The 18,076-nt window shown below is 34.1% G+C and overlaps 1 protein-coding gene across 2 annotated transcripts in view; it reads left to right on the top strand.

The window, feature by feature from the left end:
• LOC126974032 (uncharacterized) overlaps positions 1 to 15,850 on the top strand; it is an 80,213-nt gene extending 64,363 nt beyond the window's left edge. The window contains exons 1-5 of one of the 2 annotated variants that reach the window (XR_007731464.1): positions 2,509 to 2,707; positions 5,413 to 5,475; positions 6,629 to 6,740; positions 11,873 to 12,020; positions 14,572 to 14,636. Coding sequence is in view for 1 of the 2 variants with exons in the window: in XM_050821404.1 (XP_050677361.1) it covers positions 11,937 to 12,020; positions 14,572 to 15,011 (524 nt within the window). In the remaining variant the exon portion in view is untranslated. Of the gene's footprint in view, positions 1 to 2,508; positions 2,708 to 5,412; positions 5,476 to 6,628; positions 6,741 to 11,872; positions 12,021 to 14,571 lie in introns of those variants that run through there. The other variant, XM_050821404.1, reaches the window with a different exon arrangement.
• Positions 15,851 to 18,076: the final 2,226 nt, after the last annotated feature.

Genomic DNA, 18,076 nt, shown 5'->3' with positions numbered 1-18,076 from the left:
GTAAAGTTACTCAAAGTTTAGAATTACTTCTCCCTGTCTTGTGTAAATTGTAAATGTAATTCTGTAGTGACAAAGGTTTAAATTTGGAACAACTTTACTCCGCGTTTATAAATAGCACAGTTGGAGTCTTACTTTCGGACTTAAAACTTAATTATATACGTATGTGGTATATTATTACAGTTTGCAGAATGTACATCCGGCTCTGAATACCGACTCACGTTCATCATTGCTGAATCTCCATAACAATCAATACCAAGTGCTCATATATCAATCTATTGTTTATATCAAGAAACACCATAAGGTCTATCACAGACGACAGACTATCCGAGACACACTTTTTAGTTTGTGATAATAAGACCTATAGAATTATAAGCAGTAACGCATACGACGCGTAAAATCCGGACACTCAAAATATGCTACTAGATCTGACAGACCGCGCCACACCGCGCTCTATAAAAAGTGCGCCAAAAACGTTCGCGTCTACACTAGACCAGGGTCGATAATTTTTGAAACCAAAAAACATTACAGTAGGATGAAACCCATTAGAAAAGGAGCGGAATATGATAAAAATTAATGGAAAAATAAATTACGGTTGTTCCGAGTTCGGGAAGTGGGAGGGGGTGAGTTTCAAATGGGAAAAAAAATTGTTTATCTTGATTTCCGAAAAACTACAAGTCCTATGGAAAAAAGTTAAATGGAAAAGTTGTGGGTAATAAAAAGATCTATAACTTTTGTATTTACAATTTTTTCACATAACCTCAAAATTTAGGTAACTTTGAGGTTTGTGTAACTGGTATACCCCGTAACCGCACACACACTAGCATAAAGGTGCTTCACTTGCTAAATATCACGGCGCGGAGTCCTTCTTTTTTTAATAGTCCGTGTATGTATATAGTTTTTTTTTTATAATGATTGGGTGTGGTCGGGTGGATGTGTTCTCATACATAATATACCTATTCATTGGATGTAGTAGCAAATACATTGTTGCACAGTGCAATTGTTAGGTATAAAGGCACATGTTACATGGACGTGAGCAGACTGACTGCACTGCCTTTAGAAAAATTACCAGTAGCCTTATAATTTAATTCATCACAATTTTTTGATTAAAAAAAAAATTTCAAATATGAGATTATTTAAATTTTTTGCATTTTCTGAGAACATTTAATAGTAATGTAAATTTTATGTACACCATCAGAACGTAGAGATTTCAACGAACAAAAAGCCTTCAGACATTTGAAAAAAGATGATATTTTGCCGCGACAATTTTCGATTGAAAATTAGGGTGCTTTTTTGATATTAAGTGAAAATAAGGCGAAAAAATAAATATTTTAAATCAAATAAATTACAGTGTATTTGGGACATAATGAGGTTAGTTTTCACCAAATTTCGTAGATTTTTTTTAAAAGATAACTAAATTCAAGTAAGTAACCAAAAACTTGGTTACTTACTTGAATTTTTCACCTAAATTTTGAGGTTATGTGGAAAAATTGTAAGTACAAAAGTTGTAGATCTTTTTATTACCTACAACTTTGCCATGTAACTTTTTTCCATGGGGCTTGTAGTTTTGCCGGAATTCAAGAAAAAACATTTTTTACCCCCTCCCACTTCCCAAACTCGGAACGACCGTAACTTATTATTCCTTTCATTTTTAACATATTCCTCTCCTTTTCTAATGGGTTTCATCCTACTGTAATTTTGTTTCATATTTTACCAATTTTGAAGGCGTCGGCCTTGGTCTAAACGCGCAAACGCAGACGACGCTCACTCTATTAGGGATGGCGATTCTTTCCGAAAAAGATCGATTTTTTTTAATCAATTCAAATCGTTAGCTGACGTATCGATTCACAAAAAATCTAAGGTCTAAAAGATCAATTTATAAGTAATCGAATTTTTGTTTGCATTTATAATGTAAGTACAAAATTAATTTTACAAGAAATATGGAACATACTATAATAAATGTACTCTTAATGGTAAAATTTATTTTTATTCCATATTTATTATATATTTCATGATAAAGTGAAATTTCCCAATGCTCTATACTTAAGCATTTTAAACTAGATTTAAAAATAATTAGCAGCTCGTTAAATGTAGCAACCAGACATTTTATAATATTTTAAAAACTTATTTGGATATACCTAGTTTTATAATTGAATGTTTAATATGAAACAGTCCCTTTAATAATCTTTCTGAAAGAATACGATAACCCAAAATTCGCTATTTCTTCTTCTTTTTTTGTATCTCAAGTACGAAATAATACACCGCAATCAGCAATCCCTACAGTTCTGCCGACAAAACGGAAAATGTACGTCGTATGCGCTGAGTCTGTGAAATTTCTGCCAAAGACATTTTGCGCGCAATGCAAACATTTTGTGTGCCGCAGACTCGATAGCACAAAAAGTGTGTCGTGAGTCCTCTGTGATAGGCCTTAGTCGGTAATCACTACACAGTACATCGCGTCATGTATAAGTTGCCCTTGCCACTGGCCACTCAAACGGGGGCGCTACCGTCGTTCTGACGCGATAAATTATCTTCCGGTCCGACGCTGCCAACTGCCAAGTTCAATCCAGCATTCTGTTTCATGATTTTTGGCTTGACCGTAGTCTTAGACTGTAGCCTATTATTGTTGTTGACGATAATCCAGTGAGTGAGTTTAAAGTGTGAAAATTTTGTGTTTTTTGGTAGGATAATCTGTAATAACAATAGCTGGGTACGTAATACACATTATTACGATTGTATAAATAGATTTTTCTCGAGACGTGTGAATTTAAGTTACAAATTACTCCCCGTGATAAAATTTTGCGGTAGAGGATGCAGGAGCACACCCCGTGATATAATTATACGTTAAAGGATGCATAAGCACTCCCCATGATATAATTATGGGGTCAGGGGCGTGCATTCCATATATGCCTTAGGCACTGCCTACCTCGTTATGAAAGTATTAAATAAAATAAATAAATACAGTTACTCAATATACAATAAAAATAACACATTTAATAATAAAGTTGATTAAGTTTAACTTGCTTCCGTTATTCTATATCCAAACTTCTAGTGAACACCGACTCATTCAATATTTCCTTACGCTAGATACCTACATACTACATTCGTGCGGTAGGCAGTCCCAACAATGCCTATACGACGCAACGATTATTTCATAATATTTTTTAGATCTTATTTAGAAAAGTATTGGTCATAGTTGAACGATATTCAGCAATATATGGGCGGCTAGATTTGTAGCGAGATAAACCGATTACCCGACATCTGTTTCACTCCCTCGATATTAGGAGTTTATGGCTATTTCGGTTTTTTGTCTTCATGAGTATCATTAGAGTAAATAGGTATATTCATTGATTAATAAATAGTATTTTATTTTTATTATAGTTCATTCCGTCATTCGTGACCCGTGTTAAGTTTTAACTGTGATAAAAAGTTGTTGTGTGATTTCTGTTTAAAATAGGTATTGAGTTTTAAAGATATACCTAAGTAATAGAGAAATTAAATTAGTGTGCCGGCTATGTTATAGGTACAGCTGGTTTCAATAATAAATAAAATAAAAATTGTTTCTTTTAATAGATCATCTACTTATACTTTTACAAGTAATGTTCATGCATTTTTGAGATATTTGTGTTGGTGAAAAATTACTGTTCGACCGGCCCATAACTAATGTTATTGTGGCATAAGAAGTGGTAAGAGTGAATATATATTATATATAAAACAAGTAGGTATAATTTTTTTTTGGATTTTATGGCCTGGTAACGAGACCTTTAAGCCATAAGTAGGTATAATAATATTATCTAGAAAAGCTAAAGGATAGATTAAAATTATAATATGTATGAAGCCGACAGCGCTGTGCTATTTTGAGGTCATAAGTACAAAAAAAAATATAATTTGAGTCTTTATACAAAGGTCCTCTGTGATTTGGGTTTAAAGTTCTTTTTCGAAGCCACAAACGTTTCGAAAAAAATATTACTTTACTTAGAGTTGTCAATAATAATTAAAGGTATAAATATTATCATAAACGCGTGAAATTTATGACAGTAAATTATTGCAGTATGGGTGTTTACTGCTAGATGGCGGTAAAAATGAAATTTTTGTTAAATAAACACGCATGCTTAGGCTATTGAAATAAAATAAGAAAACAGTTTAAGGTATACTTGTTCCTCGAATGACACAAACTAAAATATTAGGTTGACCATATTATGGTACGGAAACTACATGCGAAACACAAACAACTATGTTGATGTACCTATGTAGATTGTAGTATGTAGATTTCAAAACCTAGTGCTGTCGGTCTAGAGCGTGGTTCTACGACGAGACAGCGTTCGGAACCGTACGATAATTATCGTACACATACGATAATTTTGTGCCTACGTACGATGTACGATAGCATATTATTATCGTACGCAGATTGTACGATAATTTCTATCATGATGCAAAATTTGAGAATTTATATTATTTCACTCATGCGTTGATAGTCTAAATCGCAGTAGCATGATTTTATTTTGTCCAATAAAATCTTGGGAAAATACCGGGAAATACAAGTTCTCTATTCCTATTGGTCCTTACGATCCGCTCTACTAAGTTTCACCACTGCCGATACTGTAACTTTATCCAGCGCCTGCTGTACACGCTTTCTTATTGGTTAGTATAGCATCTACCAATGCGAACAAGAGAATATAAGTTCGATATTTCGATTATGTTCACACTTCATATGTATCGTATATTTTCGTGTAGAAAAGTTGGCAGTTATTTCGTTATATTATTACGATTATATGTCTGTATTCGCTCTGACAAACGGAATTATTCAAATTAAGTGAAGAAAGAAGTACTTGCATGCATATCAATATTACAATTTACATGATTTATTTATCTATAATAGACATTATCCAAAAAAATACGATAATTTCGATCCATGTACGATAATTTTTACTCCCCTGGTACGATAGTCAGTCCATTTCAAGTTGCTAACGCTGCGACGAGTTAGATCTACAGTGCTAGAAAACCAATGCACGCCACTGTATGGGGTAGACGATGCATAAGCACTCCCCGTGATATAATTATGCGATAGATGATGCAAGGAGAACCCACATTTCACTTAATGGTGTAATTGTTTTCCTGTTTTTTGCACTCAGTACTGCCACGTGTATAAGTTTGTAGATAGCATTAGTGAGAAATAGTGATAAGCGGCGTCGTTTTGAAATCTTTTTCTGTATTTTATTTAAAAGTAGGACGAACGAGCGACAACGCGGTGTTAAGTGGTTACCGCCGCCCACATGCTCTTGCAAAAAACCAGAGGAATAACAGGAGCGTTGCCGGCCCTTAAGGAAGTTCTTTCTGCTCCTTTTACGTTTCCATAGTTTGTTTATTTAAGGATACATTAATTCCACTAATCTTCGTTTATATTATTTTTCGTAGAATGTCGCAACCAACAGCGCAGTCTATGGAGTCCGAAAGAAAAAGACCAGAAGCGAGCACACGGTAAGATTTTCCTCTTTAAAGTATAATAAAATATAGCTCCTCTATCTAGTAGCGTCGCAAATAGGTCACAGTGTGTCTTACATGTTTGTGCCATTTGTTGCCGAGACACTTGGCCCGTGGGGTTCAGTGGTGTGGAAAATGTACTAAGTACTATCTTCGCGCCTTAATAGGGCTACTGGAAAACCAATCGCTGGCAGCTTTTCGGTGAACGCTGTTATATTATTTTTTTTCTTTATTATGTATTAGGGTCAACAAACAGCGTTCCCAATAGATACTTATAATATAATAGTATTAATAATAAGTTAAAAGTAATTGTGCCCGTACTGCTAACCACGTGTTACATTACACTGTCATGTATAAATGTATATAGTTAAAGAAAGTTACTTAAAATTCTAAAATAAAATTATTAAGTAGCTTAAAACAGTAATATTAATAGTGCCTTCAAGGAGATACTGACTTTAGAAACCATTACGAAAAATCTGATTGAATTGTATGGTCTTGTGCCATGGTCAGCGAAGTCACCGGATATAATATTGTGATCCTGAATGCAGTTCAATCCTTGACCTGGTATCCAGCTACGTATTCATAACAATGTTCATCAATTTGTACAGCAAATCAGTTAAGGTAAACTTTAAAAAATTGGTAAGATAAAAACATACAAAATATGATTTGAGTTTTCTTTAGTGTTAATTTCGCCAATATTTGTCTTTAAACAATTCGACACGTGTTTCGCCTCTACACGAGGCATCCTCAGGACGTGTTGTCTCGCCAAAATCTCATGCAAACAACTAATTAAAAAAAAATGCTGCGGTATGTGACTTTCTACACAGCCAGTGTGAACTTAGCGCAAACTTCTTTGAGAGGAATAAGCCGCATCAATTATGCGGTGAGTTCCATATTTAAAATTTAAAAAGTCGACATAAATTGTCCTAATTTGACAATTTATTTTAAATAGGTACTTCTAGTTTTATGTTCCTCATAATCGTAATGAAAAGTAAAGTGTTTAACACGGGTAAAAGATTCAATTCCTACTCGGACTATAGCCGGGAATAAATCTAAATACCTCGGGAATTAATTCTTTCGACCCTCGGTTAACAATCTACTATTTCATTTGTCATTCTGTATATTCTTTTCTTTTGTATAACTTTTTCAGATACGGTTCTAATGCAAGGAGACGTGATGTGCAAGTGCTTGGAAAGAAATGTTACAATGAAAAAAATAGAACGACAACGGCTTTTTCAAATGACGAGAAGAAATTGAGATTGGTTAGTTTTTTTTGCAATGCAACCGATATTAATACAATTCATGTGCTGCAGAATTTATTACGCTACCTATTTATTACTTTCTAGATCTAATAATTAAGAGAAATAATACAAAAAATTGGCTCACAAAATATGCTTCTAATAGTAATAATAATATTAATACAAACTTATTATGCCTACTACTCGCCTGGGCGAGTTAGTAATTATTCTTTTGTTGAGCGAAGTATAGGTATGCGTTTACAGTAGGATACCGGAAAACGTATAAAATACAGTTGTATTTTATAAGTAAGTTGTCTAACTAGACAAAACTTCGAATAGGTGGTAGTTTCTGTTTCTTTTTTTACTTTCAATAAGTGATACAAATATCCTACATTGAATTTGAATTGAATATTAAATGTTAATAAATAAAACATTCCGTAGGTCCCGTGCAACGGTGCAATCGAATCAGCTCTTACACATAATACACTTTTTATTCGTGTGATTTAAATAAAAGACAAATAGTTTATAATTAACTTTCTTCCAATAGAATAACGCCCACGTCGATAATTTTTATTTGTAATTATTCTTTTTTTATGGAAAAGGAGGACAATCGAGCGTACGGGTCACCTGGTGTTAAGTGATCACCGCCGCCCACATTCTCTTGCAACACCAGAGGAATCACAGGAGCGTTGCCGGCCTTGAAGGAAGCTATTCTGAGAAAGCTAATAATAGTTTTTAATAAATGCAAAATTTTCGGGTACGTAATTGAATTATTTGAAAAGCAACGACATTGGTTAGAGATAAGCGTAATCCTTTCGTAAATATGAATGACACGTATTTATAATATTCGTCATAGTACAGTCGTATATTCTAAGCATACATTATTTATTATAATCCACTACCGCCAAAATGGCGTTTGAAGTGCGTGTGATGGTTGGCTGTTATAACATTTTGATCTACCTACCTAAATACAATAATAAGTTATTTAATTTAAAAAAAAATGAAAACATATGTTTATCTTTTATTTTTATATTACGAGATCTGAATCAATTAACTTCTGCTTATAATTGATAACTTAGGTATAATATCAATAAAGGCGAATGGCAGGTTTTAGTGGAAGTCTCGTACACCAAAAAAAGGTCGTGGTGAAACAAATATTTACATTTAATAGATCATTTTATAAGAATATGTGGTATTAATTTTCTTTTTTTTTTATAAAGTTGGGAGTCATAAGTTAAGTTTGTTTTTTTAAGAAGTTTTGGGGTTATACGACCCCGTTTGCTTGACTTTTAGAGATCAATACCTACACAAATAATTGAAACAAAACCATTCTAATATACACACGTACATACATATGTATATGTATAAATAAACGGTCAGATAAAAAAGCAAGAAACATAACTGAACCAAAATATATATATACGCGTCGAATTGAGAAGCTTCCTTGTGCGATGTTTCCGGGACGATACGACATGGGTACCTTCAAAAAACGCGCGTACACCTTCTTTAAAAGCCAGCAACGCTCTTGTGATTCTTCTGGTGTTGCAAGAGAATGTGGGCGGCGGTGATCACTTAACACCAGGTGACCCGTACGCTCGTTTGTCCTCCTATTCCATAAAAAAAAACCTTTTTTGAAGTCCGTTAAATGCTACCCACTGCTCAACTAGCAACAGCGGTTTTCTTCGTGTAAAACCACAAATTTCTCATGTTCTAGGATACTTTAGAACTCCCACCAGGCAGTCTACTACTACTACATAATATACTACTTGCATATTTTGAATAACAAAAACAATTTTTCATTAAATGGTCTTTATTGAGACATATCGTATCTACATGTAGTATAGAAACGTATGGATAGCGGCGCGTTTTCAATCAACTACACTCTTAAAATAACTTCATCCAAGAAGTTAGCTGGTCGCGTCACTCCCTCATGGCGAGCCATAGCCCAGGTACCAGATGATACTCATCACATAAGAGCAACACCCCACAGTTCTCAGCCCTACAATGCAGTTGCAATAATAACTTATTATTGCATCTCTGCCACGATTTTTTTTTAAATATATTTTTTTAAAACGTTACAAATTTATATAAATAAAACAGCAAACCAAAAATCACAAAGATTTGTCCGGATTGCTAACATGAGTTGAGTTCGTAATGATAATTAAAATAAGAACAGAAAAAAAAACTTAAGTAAGTACATACACAAGGTTTACAAACAAAGCATCATTAGATCAGGTTCGCATTCAACCGGTCATCGCTGATTCATATCTCTATGCGAAAACAGGACACCGCTATCTTTCGATCGCGCTATTCCGTCGCACACGCACAGCGATATGTCTATTCGCTCGGCCTGTGGGCGGTGACAAAGAACCCGATGTTTGTCCCACTTAGAATGTAAGCTACAGGATGTTCAAAAATTTTAATTTTAACTTATCTCTAAAATTTTTTCTGGTGATGCTAATTTTTACAGATGGATCAATATCATTTAATAGCCGAGGAACCAAATATTGTGTTGTGCGCGAACCATAAATGTTATTGGACTTTAATGTTTTTAAGTGATTATTTGTGGTTTTCCTAGTGGTTATTTTATGGCAAATTTTACTTTGAATTTCATGATTGAATAATTAAATTTTGTGTGTATTGGTAAGATTTTACAGTGCCTGAAGAGATCGTTATATTCATTCGCTTTATGTTGCTCTTTTACTACTGGGGAGACTATTTCTTTAAGTATCCTAATTTGCATGTTTTGTATTTTATCTAGGTAGGTCTTAAATGTTCTGCCATAGCTGGTAATACCATAACTTATAATGGAATCGGCTAGTGAGTTATATAATAATAATAATATTTTATATGGTATTTTACCCTTTATTAAAATTAAATTGATATGGGGGAGCCAGTTAAAACAACAATCGATAACTAAACCCAAGTACATATGATTTTCAACAGTTTCAATAGTGGAACAGCTACATATTTGCAGCTTTTGATGAAAACACATATGGCAATGCGCCTTAAGCTTCTTGATTGTGTCATAATTACTTTTAAGATATGGTGATCGAATATGCATCAATTTCGTTTTATCGGCATTGAGGACAAGCCTATTGTCGTGGCACCATTTGTTAAGGCGGTCGAAGTCAAACTGAAGGTTCTCAAGTGCTTGTTCAATGTTTCTATCAGCGATTACAAGACAAATGTCATCAGCGTATTGATATGATGTACAATGCTTCAGTATATTATTTATATCATTGACATACGCGATAAAGTGTATTGGGCCGAGCACTGATCCCTGTGCTGTTCCTTCAGTAACTGATAGAACATCACTCTTGGCATCTTCTATTTTAACATAAAATGACCTATTTTTGAGATAATCCTCACACCAATTTAGGGTCGGGCCCCTGATTCCAGAGTTTCCAAGTTTCAAAATCAAGCATTCATGATTTAGAGTGTCAAATGCGCGCGAGAAGTCAATAAAAAGGACAAAGATGTGTTTGCGATTACCTACTTCAGTGACAATAAAAACAAAGTATGTTTTTCCTGAAGAGTGGCGAGACTTTATATTTTCCCGAAGCAGCATTGGATTTATTCCCTGCAATCCAGGTATTTGGTCACGGCTCACTTCTAATGTGTAAATACCGTGAAACCTGAAATGTTCACCGACATATGAACGCGCCTGCTTTATTTGATACCACAAGCAAAAAGAATCAAGTCGGCCATAGTTTGAAGCAAATAATTGGAACTCTTCTGAGTGTATAAGTATGTTGCGTCTGCGATTGTAATGGCTGGTTTTTGCTCTGACGGAAGATCAGGGTCCCCAAGAGTACCATCTGCAACAATTGAATTTTTTTGTGGCCACTTGCTATCTGCCACACGCGCGATCGGCATTTTTGCTGCAATAGTTCAGATTAGACTCCACAATCACAACACAAAATAAGACGTATTAACACAACACAGCGTCCTTTTCGCAAAATCAAAACAACGTTATAAGCGGCCTTTCGCAAACTGTACAGTTTTTTGGATGAAGGAGCACAAATTCAACTCAACGTCGTTGGGAAAAGATGTAGTAATAAATAAGCCAATGTTTAAAAAAACACACAGTACACGACATAAAACAGCTAGTAAATAGAGTTTCACGTTTTTGTAAATGTGAAATTCAAATACCCTGATTTTCACTTTGACATGACAGTTGTTCTTTTTTTGGCATTCAAGATTTAAAACAATCGATGGGCATCCCCGAAAAAGGTTGTAAAATAATTTAAATAATGGCGTTCCGTTTCTCTTTGTAAATTGAGTTTTATTTAATTACTTTCTTACCCCTACTTTAAAAAAATATTTGAAAAACTGAAGAAAGAGCCAGTTGCGAAATACTAAAGTTGGGAAAATATAAACCCAAAACATTCTTTTAATAGGGCGGTACACCAGCTGCCGTTCTCATTTACCATCTCGTCTGAGATCACTGGGAACTGAAAAAAATAATGTCACCGAGCAAAGACACGACACATACTTTTCCGAATTCTCATTTATTTTACAAATTATATCCCTTCATTATTGACATTTCAGCATTCATTGCAACATACCTAGTGTTGCCATAAATACTAAGACAAAAAAAATCTATTGCAAATAACATTTATTACCTTTACATTGTGTTAGTTTTATACATAAATATGAAACAATTTAAAATATAAAAACTTATTCGAAGTGGTGTCCATTGGCTGCAATATAGTCCTTTAAACGAAGAGGCCAGCTCAATAGATCAATAGGCTTCTATTGATAACTGGCCTAAGGAAGCTTTCCAATTAGCAACAATCAACAGAATGCAACGTGGGCACTATCCGACGTCAGTGATGGTTTGGGGTATTAGGCAAAGAGAATTTAAACACTACGTTCAGTATTAGCTATGAAGGAGTGACAGCCATTTTTTTTTATTCTTTGTTTCAGTATTTATGGCAAGACTAGGTATACATTGTGTCTATCCTTTATCTTTTGTTTTGGCATTTGGCAAACTTATATATATTTTGTGAACTAGAACATAAATTACACCTAAATAAAATCGAAAAAATTTAAATATACCTAGTTATCTATAGAACTGTTAAATCTTGCAACTTGGTATTTACAATCTATGTGCCATGTAGATGGTTAATGGTTTATTATAATGATTGCAGGGCTTACATAGATGCCCTAACCAGAAAGAGGGCTGCACATTCAGATCTAACAAAATAAATGAAGGTTACAACAACCATTTAAAGGAGTGTTGCTTTAGAGAACAATGTTGTCCATCTCTAGCTGTTGGTGGTAGTTGTATTTGGAAAGGTAAGTTTAATATTTTTATATAGGACAGAAAATAGAGTAACGTTTATTTTATCATAAGAATGTTCTCCAGCTACTTCAACCAGCCTATCTCCTCCCAGAAGTTGAGAACACTCTTGGGGTGTTCACAGACTTCTAGGAGCGACCTCGTATTTACTAAGGTTTTTGCCCCTTGATTGGCCACTCGTTCACATTCCAGGACGACTTATTTTCCTGATTATTAGTCCTCAACCAGAATTCCCCGCACTTAGGGCTGATTGTGAAAAGATCCTTATGTAGTGATGTGGTTCCGTTTGGTGCCCACCTTGATTCGGATATCGTGTCTGTTTAGGCTGTTAAGTCGAATTGTCAGTTTGGGCGATTGTGCAGGAATCGCTGCTTTTAACTGTCTACAGCTTGAGACATTTATCCACCGGTTGTTGGTTAAAGAGCGTATCCATGAACGCATTTGGCATAACAACAACTTGGATCACTGATCCCCGCTTTGTAAGTTCATCCGCTCTATCAGTCCCCAAAAAACTGCTGTTTCTCTTGATATATTGCAGAGTTACCAAGGCAACTCGTTCCTGGTTTTAATGACACTCGTATAGTATACCTATAATCGCTGAGTTATACAAATGATTTGAGTTTTCTTTAGTGTTAATTCCGCCAATATATGTCTTTAAACAATTCGACACGTGTTTCGCCTCTACACGAGGCATCCTCAGGACATGTTGTCTTGCCAAAAACTGGCACGAGACTGAATCAAATGAGCCGGAAACTGCTGTTTTATACCCTCGTCCCATGAAATGACGCGCTGTGATTGGTCGGCTGTTGTGACGTATTACCCCCGGAAGAGGTACGTAACAAAGGTGAAGGGACTAAATTTGTTTGTTCATTCAACAATGTAAACATGTTGTTTTTGTGTTTTATTATTTCTAATTGCTCTAACACATTCAAACGAAATCCTTTTTCACATGTATGTTAAATATTAAAATTATTATTGTTTCCGAGTGAGTGACCGGTATCAATGAAATGTTTCGCGAAGGGTAATTTTTTGGGATGATTATTCCTAAATGTGGTAATATGTTCCTTTAATCTAATTTCGAAATTAAGATCTTTTTGACCTATATATACCCCGTTACAAGTGTCACAACTTAGTTTATAAACGCCGGATTTTTCGGAATAATTTAATCGATCCTTGCCATTACATAATATTCGATTGACATTGTGATTGGTTCGGAAGCACATATTAATATTATTTTTCCTAAATATTTTAGCTATTTTATCTGATATTGGACCAATATATTATGTCAAACTACCCACATATTTGGTATTTGATTGTGGTGGGACGGGATAAAGTTCTGAATTAATTAAATGTATTTGTCTATTTTTAATTAATTTGGTCACTGACTATTTTGTATAGCCGTTGGAAACCGCAATTTGGTATATTGTATTAAGTTCTTTCGCGAAATTGTCACGGGACAGTGGGACTGACATTAATCTGTGAACATAGCAGCGGAAGGCTGCTAGTTTATGTTATACGGGGTGGCAACATGAGGCGGGAATAGCACTTATTTAAAGAAATATATTGGCGGAATTAACACTAAAGAAAACTCAAATCATTAATTATATAATTATGGATTTCCGCAAAGTTACGCCTACTTTAATAAATTATCGCTCAGTTGTTTGTATTGCTCTTCAGCGCAGTTAGTACCGCCATACTATGGGATATAATTCGGATATTATATCCATGTACTTTCCATCTTAGTATCGCGTTTGTTCCTTTATGGCTACTCACTCACATGAAAAGACTGTGTGTGCCCAAAGAGATTAGTGTGTTATATAAGATTCAGTTACTGCTGTGAGAAGATGCCATGGAACTGGTGGTTCCAGCTGTCACTTTGGAATTTTGGCTTCCTGTTCGGTCCGTTGTATGTGGTTATTCTTTTGAAAGATATAATATGTTTTATACCGTAGAAAACCGCACCGAGTGGATTTTCCTTTTTGACTTTCTCTACCCAACAGCTTCAGACGAAGAACCGACATTATTGCTTTAAGTTGAATGTGTCATGTTTCTTTTACCTATTACCATAAGATAAGCTATAACTTGGGTGTTTAATCTAAAACGGAAACAAATACAAAAATCAAAAGTGGCAATATACGGATATTTTTTTTAAAACTGTTTTTTTTAAATAACTACCTTAATTACTCGCATATTTTCCATAATTAACTAAAAGTCAGATAGTTAAATGTTAGGTAAAACTAAGTACCGTGTTTTATTCCAGTTATTTGCATTCAATAGTGATCACAGTATTAGATTAAAACTTTTAAATGGCCATACTGAAAAACTCCTGTTTTTATATAACGCCAGTTTTGTTTTCAGAGTGCGATATCTTTAAATAAGCTTCTGTTTGCCCATCAGTTTAACACCCTATCCAACTACTTACGTGTTCTTTTGAAATTAAATTTCTAATTTGCTAGTAATAATGTTAAATATAAAGATGAATCATTTCGAAAACATATTCGATACACGTTGATAGCGATGGATGTTACTTATGTTTTGTTATTTCAGGAAATGTTAATTCTATGGTTAAGCATTTCGACCTCGTCCACCCAGAATATCGGAAGACTGGAGTTAACAGAGAGGAGACCTTACACGTTGGAGTAAATTGTATGATTATGTCCCTAGTTGTGGTCGGACCTTTTAAGTTTCTTTTAAATATTAAGATTGACATTCCAAAAAATAAAATTGATATTGTACCTCAGATGATTGGTACAGAAGTAAGCGCTTCTAAATGGACTTACGAAGTAGATATTTATAATAAAGAGGAACCTAACAGAAGATATAACTTCAAAGGTGTTTGCCCATCTGACAAAGAATCTTTTTCCAAGTTGTGTGTTGAAAACAAAACTGTTTCAATATGTTTAGATTACGCGAAAACATTTACAACGAATGATATTTTGAATTACAGAGTTTCATTATATCGCGCCTTCGTTAATGTTAAGACATAACGTCTTATAACGAAGACATTGAAAGTTCTTAAATATCCAATTATTTTCTTCTTTGCTTCTTATAAGCCTTGCAGTTAGGTATAGCTCCTACTATTAATAAAATATGATCTGATAATCACTTCCATTATAATTTTTAATTGGAATATTATTTTCATGCAAAGCCAAATCCGAAAAGACGGCTACTTATAACTTCGTTGTACTGATCGGAATATACCTATTTACAGGTAAATATATGTTTTACTATGAAATAGTAAAACGCTAGTTAAGTGACATAGACAATAGTAGTAATGTATTGTACTACCTCAAATTACCTAAACTCAAAACTTTCTTGTGGATTTTTATTTTTCATTATTTTTTATATGTTCCTTTCTCATGTTTAAATATTATTTTTCTATTTTAAAATATTTATAGTTAAGTGCTAAAATGGTTATTTTCTTCACAAACTAGAATTTTAAATAGTTAAGTTTAACTTATCTTGTTCAATAAAAATCATATTTATGTTGTTAAGATTTAATAATATTATTAATCGAAGCTTATTGTAGCTAAACATTCGACATCCATCCGGGCACAGAATCTAACGCATTCAATAATTGTTAATTTATATCAATCACACATTATCTTCAATAATGGCGTTACATTAACCCTAAATGTAAAAAAGGGCTTTTGAGGGCCCAAAATATTTTAGTTTGGCAAGGTCAATCTGAGAAATGATTAATTTTATTAAAAATAAATATTCGTTTTTCCTAATTATTTACGATTTTAAATGTCTAATACTTTAATTATATTTTTTAGTATTTACTTAATTAAATTACAATGAACAATAAAGATTTTGCCTAATACTTTTGTCTTTATTTTTATTATTATATTCATTGTTTATATAATACTGGCATTTTATTCAGAGTTCGCGCCACAATTACCCTTTTTCCTTGTAATCTATCTATTCGTCTTATTTACCTATGCCTGTCGCTATACGATCATATCTGTCGCTCTAGTGGAAGGCTTGAAACTTGAAAGGGTCGTCACTCGTCGTCGAATATAGCAGTATTAGCAGTTCGACCGCGATTACCAGTCGTTCGCACGCAAGAACGGAGAAATACACAAGCATGCGCACACACTCAGTATCAAAATACTAACTACAATATTACAATACTTAGGATACTGTCATGACATTTTTATAATATTGACGCCAGGATGACTAAACTCACAAATATATCCCAAATTTTTTTTTTCTCATAGTCCATTTTCAAAATTACGCAAGTTCCGGTGTAGCGTTACTGCAGCTACATTTCTACCATATTCACAAAACTCGATTAAAAATGTGAAGAATAGAGCTAACTAGCGAAATTTTCTTTGCGACGGAGTTCAAACCACGAATTAATAGTTTTCGAAAATAAATTAAAAATTGGTTGGTTTTTATTACCTACTTGATTGTGCTGTGGCCTGTCAGTGGATGTAAAAAAAAAGAAAACTGGCAAATCAAAAAAGTGATAGTTAAAATTCTGAGCTTCTTAAAATATTATCTGCCTACATAGGTGAAGTCAAACAAACACTTAGTTCTTCACTATCGAAAGCAGATAAATTTTCGTAGACCCCAATACAATAGTGAACCTCCATTTTTTGTCACACCGACGTAGATACCCGTCGATTCTCCCCTGGACCCCCTACCTGGATCTTGATCTGAAAACAGGCTGACAAACGTGAAACTTATACCAACCCTCTTCTTGTTAGGGTTTAAAAAAATACCTTACTGCTACTCCACTGATGTGACTGTCCAAAGGGTTCTAAATTCAACATAATATTTTAAGCAACTGGAGTAAATGCAGCAATATATAGATTTATTATGGTGTTATTTGTTGCATATGCCATATTTCTTTGCTTTTGTATAACGTGAATTGTCTAATGATGAACGTCATTGATGGCAACATAGCGCTTAGGTTAGCTAAGAAGTAGAATAACTATGAACGCACTGTACTATTTATGGCTTTCGCATCGAAACGCCATCTCTGGTCTAGTGCACCGTCATATTAGCTACTCTAATTTCGTAATCTCGTAGACGAAAGGTTAGATCCTAAGATGTTGCGCTCAGGCGTTGCGTAATTTTGCGTTTACATATCTAGGGAAAGTTCTGTAGAGTAAGCTGTTTAATCTGATTGCAACGACGCGGCCGGAAGCATTGTAAGGTAAATTTAATGCTTGTCACCTACCATTCGCACCATCTGAACCACTTTGGGAACTAATTGTCTACTTACACCATCATCATCATCAGCATAAGGTATGGGATGGTATTAGGGCATGAATCACAATATCGGAATTTCAGTGAGTTCCGATATTACAATTCCGATACTATTAATATGAATTGAACATTACTCTCAAATAATATTAAATAGCTCAAATATGAAGAAAATTCATCTTGATGAATATAAGGAGCTAGACAGCCACCAATAATTTGAGAAATAAATGAAGGTCAATAATGCAGGCAAATCAGACAGAATTTATCTTAAAGGAAAATAAGCCATGGCCCGCGCAAATTTCATTGATTGATTTCATTTCATGACTTAATAAAACGTTGTAATATATAAGATAGCGTGATTTATATTCATGGAAATTTTGAAAATAAATATCACTTATGGTACCTACCTAGTAAGTTGTTAATCAAATATTTATTACTTGGGTACTTACTTTGGGCATAACAGGTAAGACTAGGGCAAAGTGCAAACCACTTTTTTAACCACTAATTTTGGTATAAATACAGACGATAGTAGATAATTATAACTATAATAAGTATGGTATTTTTTTATGAAAGACAAGGACAAAATTTCGTACGGGTAACGTAACGTAAAATATAATAATAATATGAATAAGAGTTAATTCACTTATAAGATACCACAGCATTCATAATTTTTACTTCGTTTATATGTTAAGTGATCATCGCCCCCGACATTCTGTTGTAGGTATCACCAGAGGATTCACAGGATTTTTTGTTTGGAGAGGAGAAAAACACATTTACGTATTTAGACCCCGAAACGGGGCCCATATGTCGGGCTCGGTGACTTTTATTACCGACT

Source organism: Leptidea sinapis, chromosome 31 (assembly GCF_905404315.1).
Source record: "Leptidea sinapis chromosome 31, ilLepSina1.1, whole genome shotgun sequence".
NCBI lineage: Eukaryota > Metazoa > Arthropoda > Insecta > Lepidoptera > Pieridae > Leptidea > Leptidea sinapis.
This window is presented reverse-complemented; position numbering and strand designations above follow the sequence as displayed.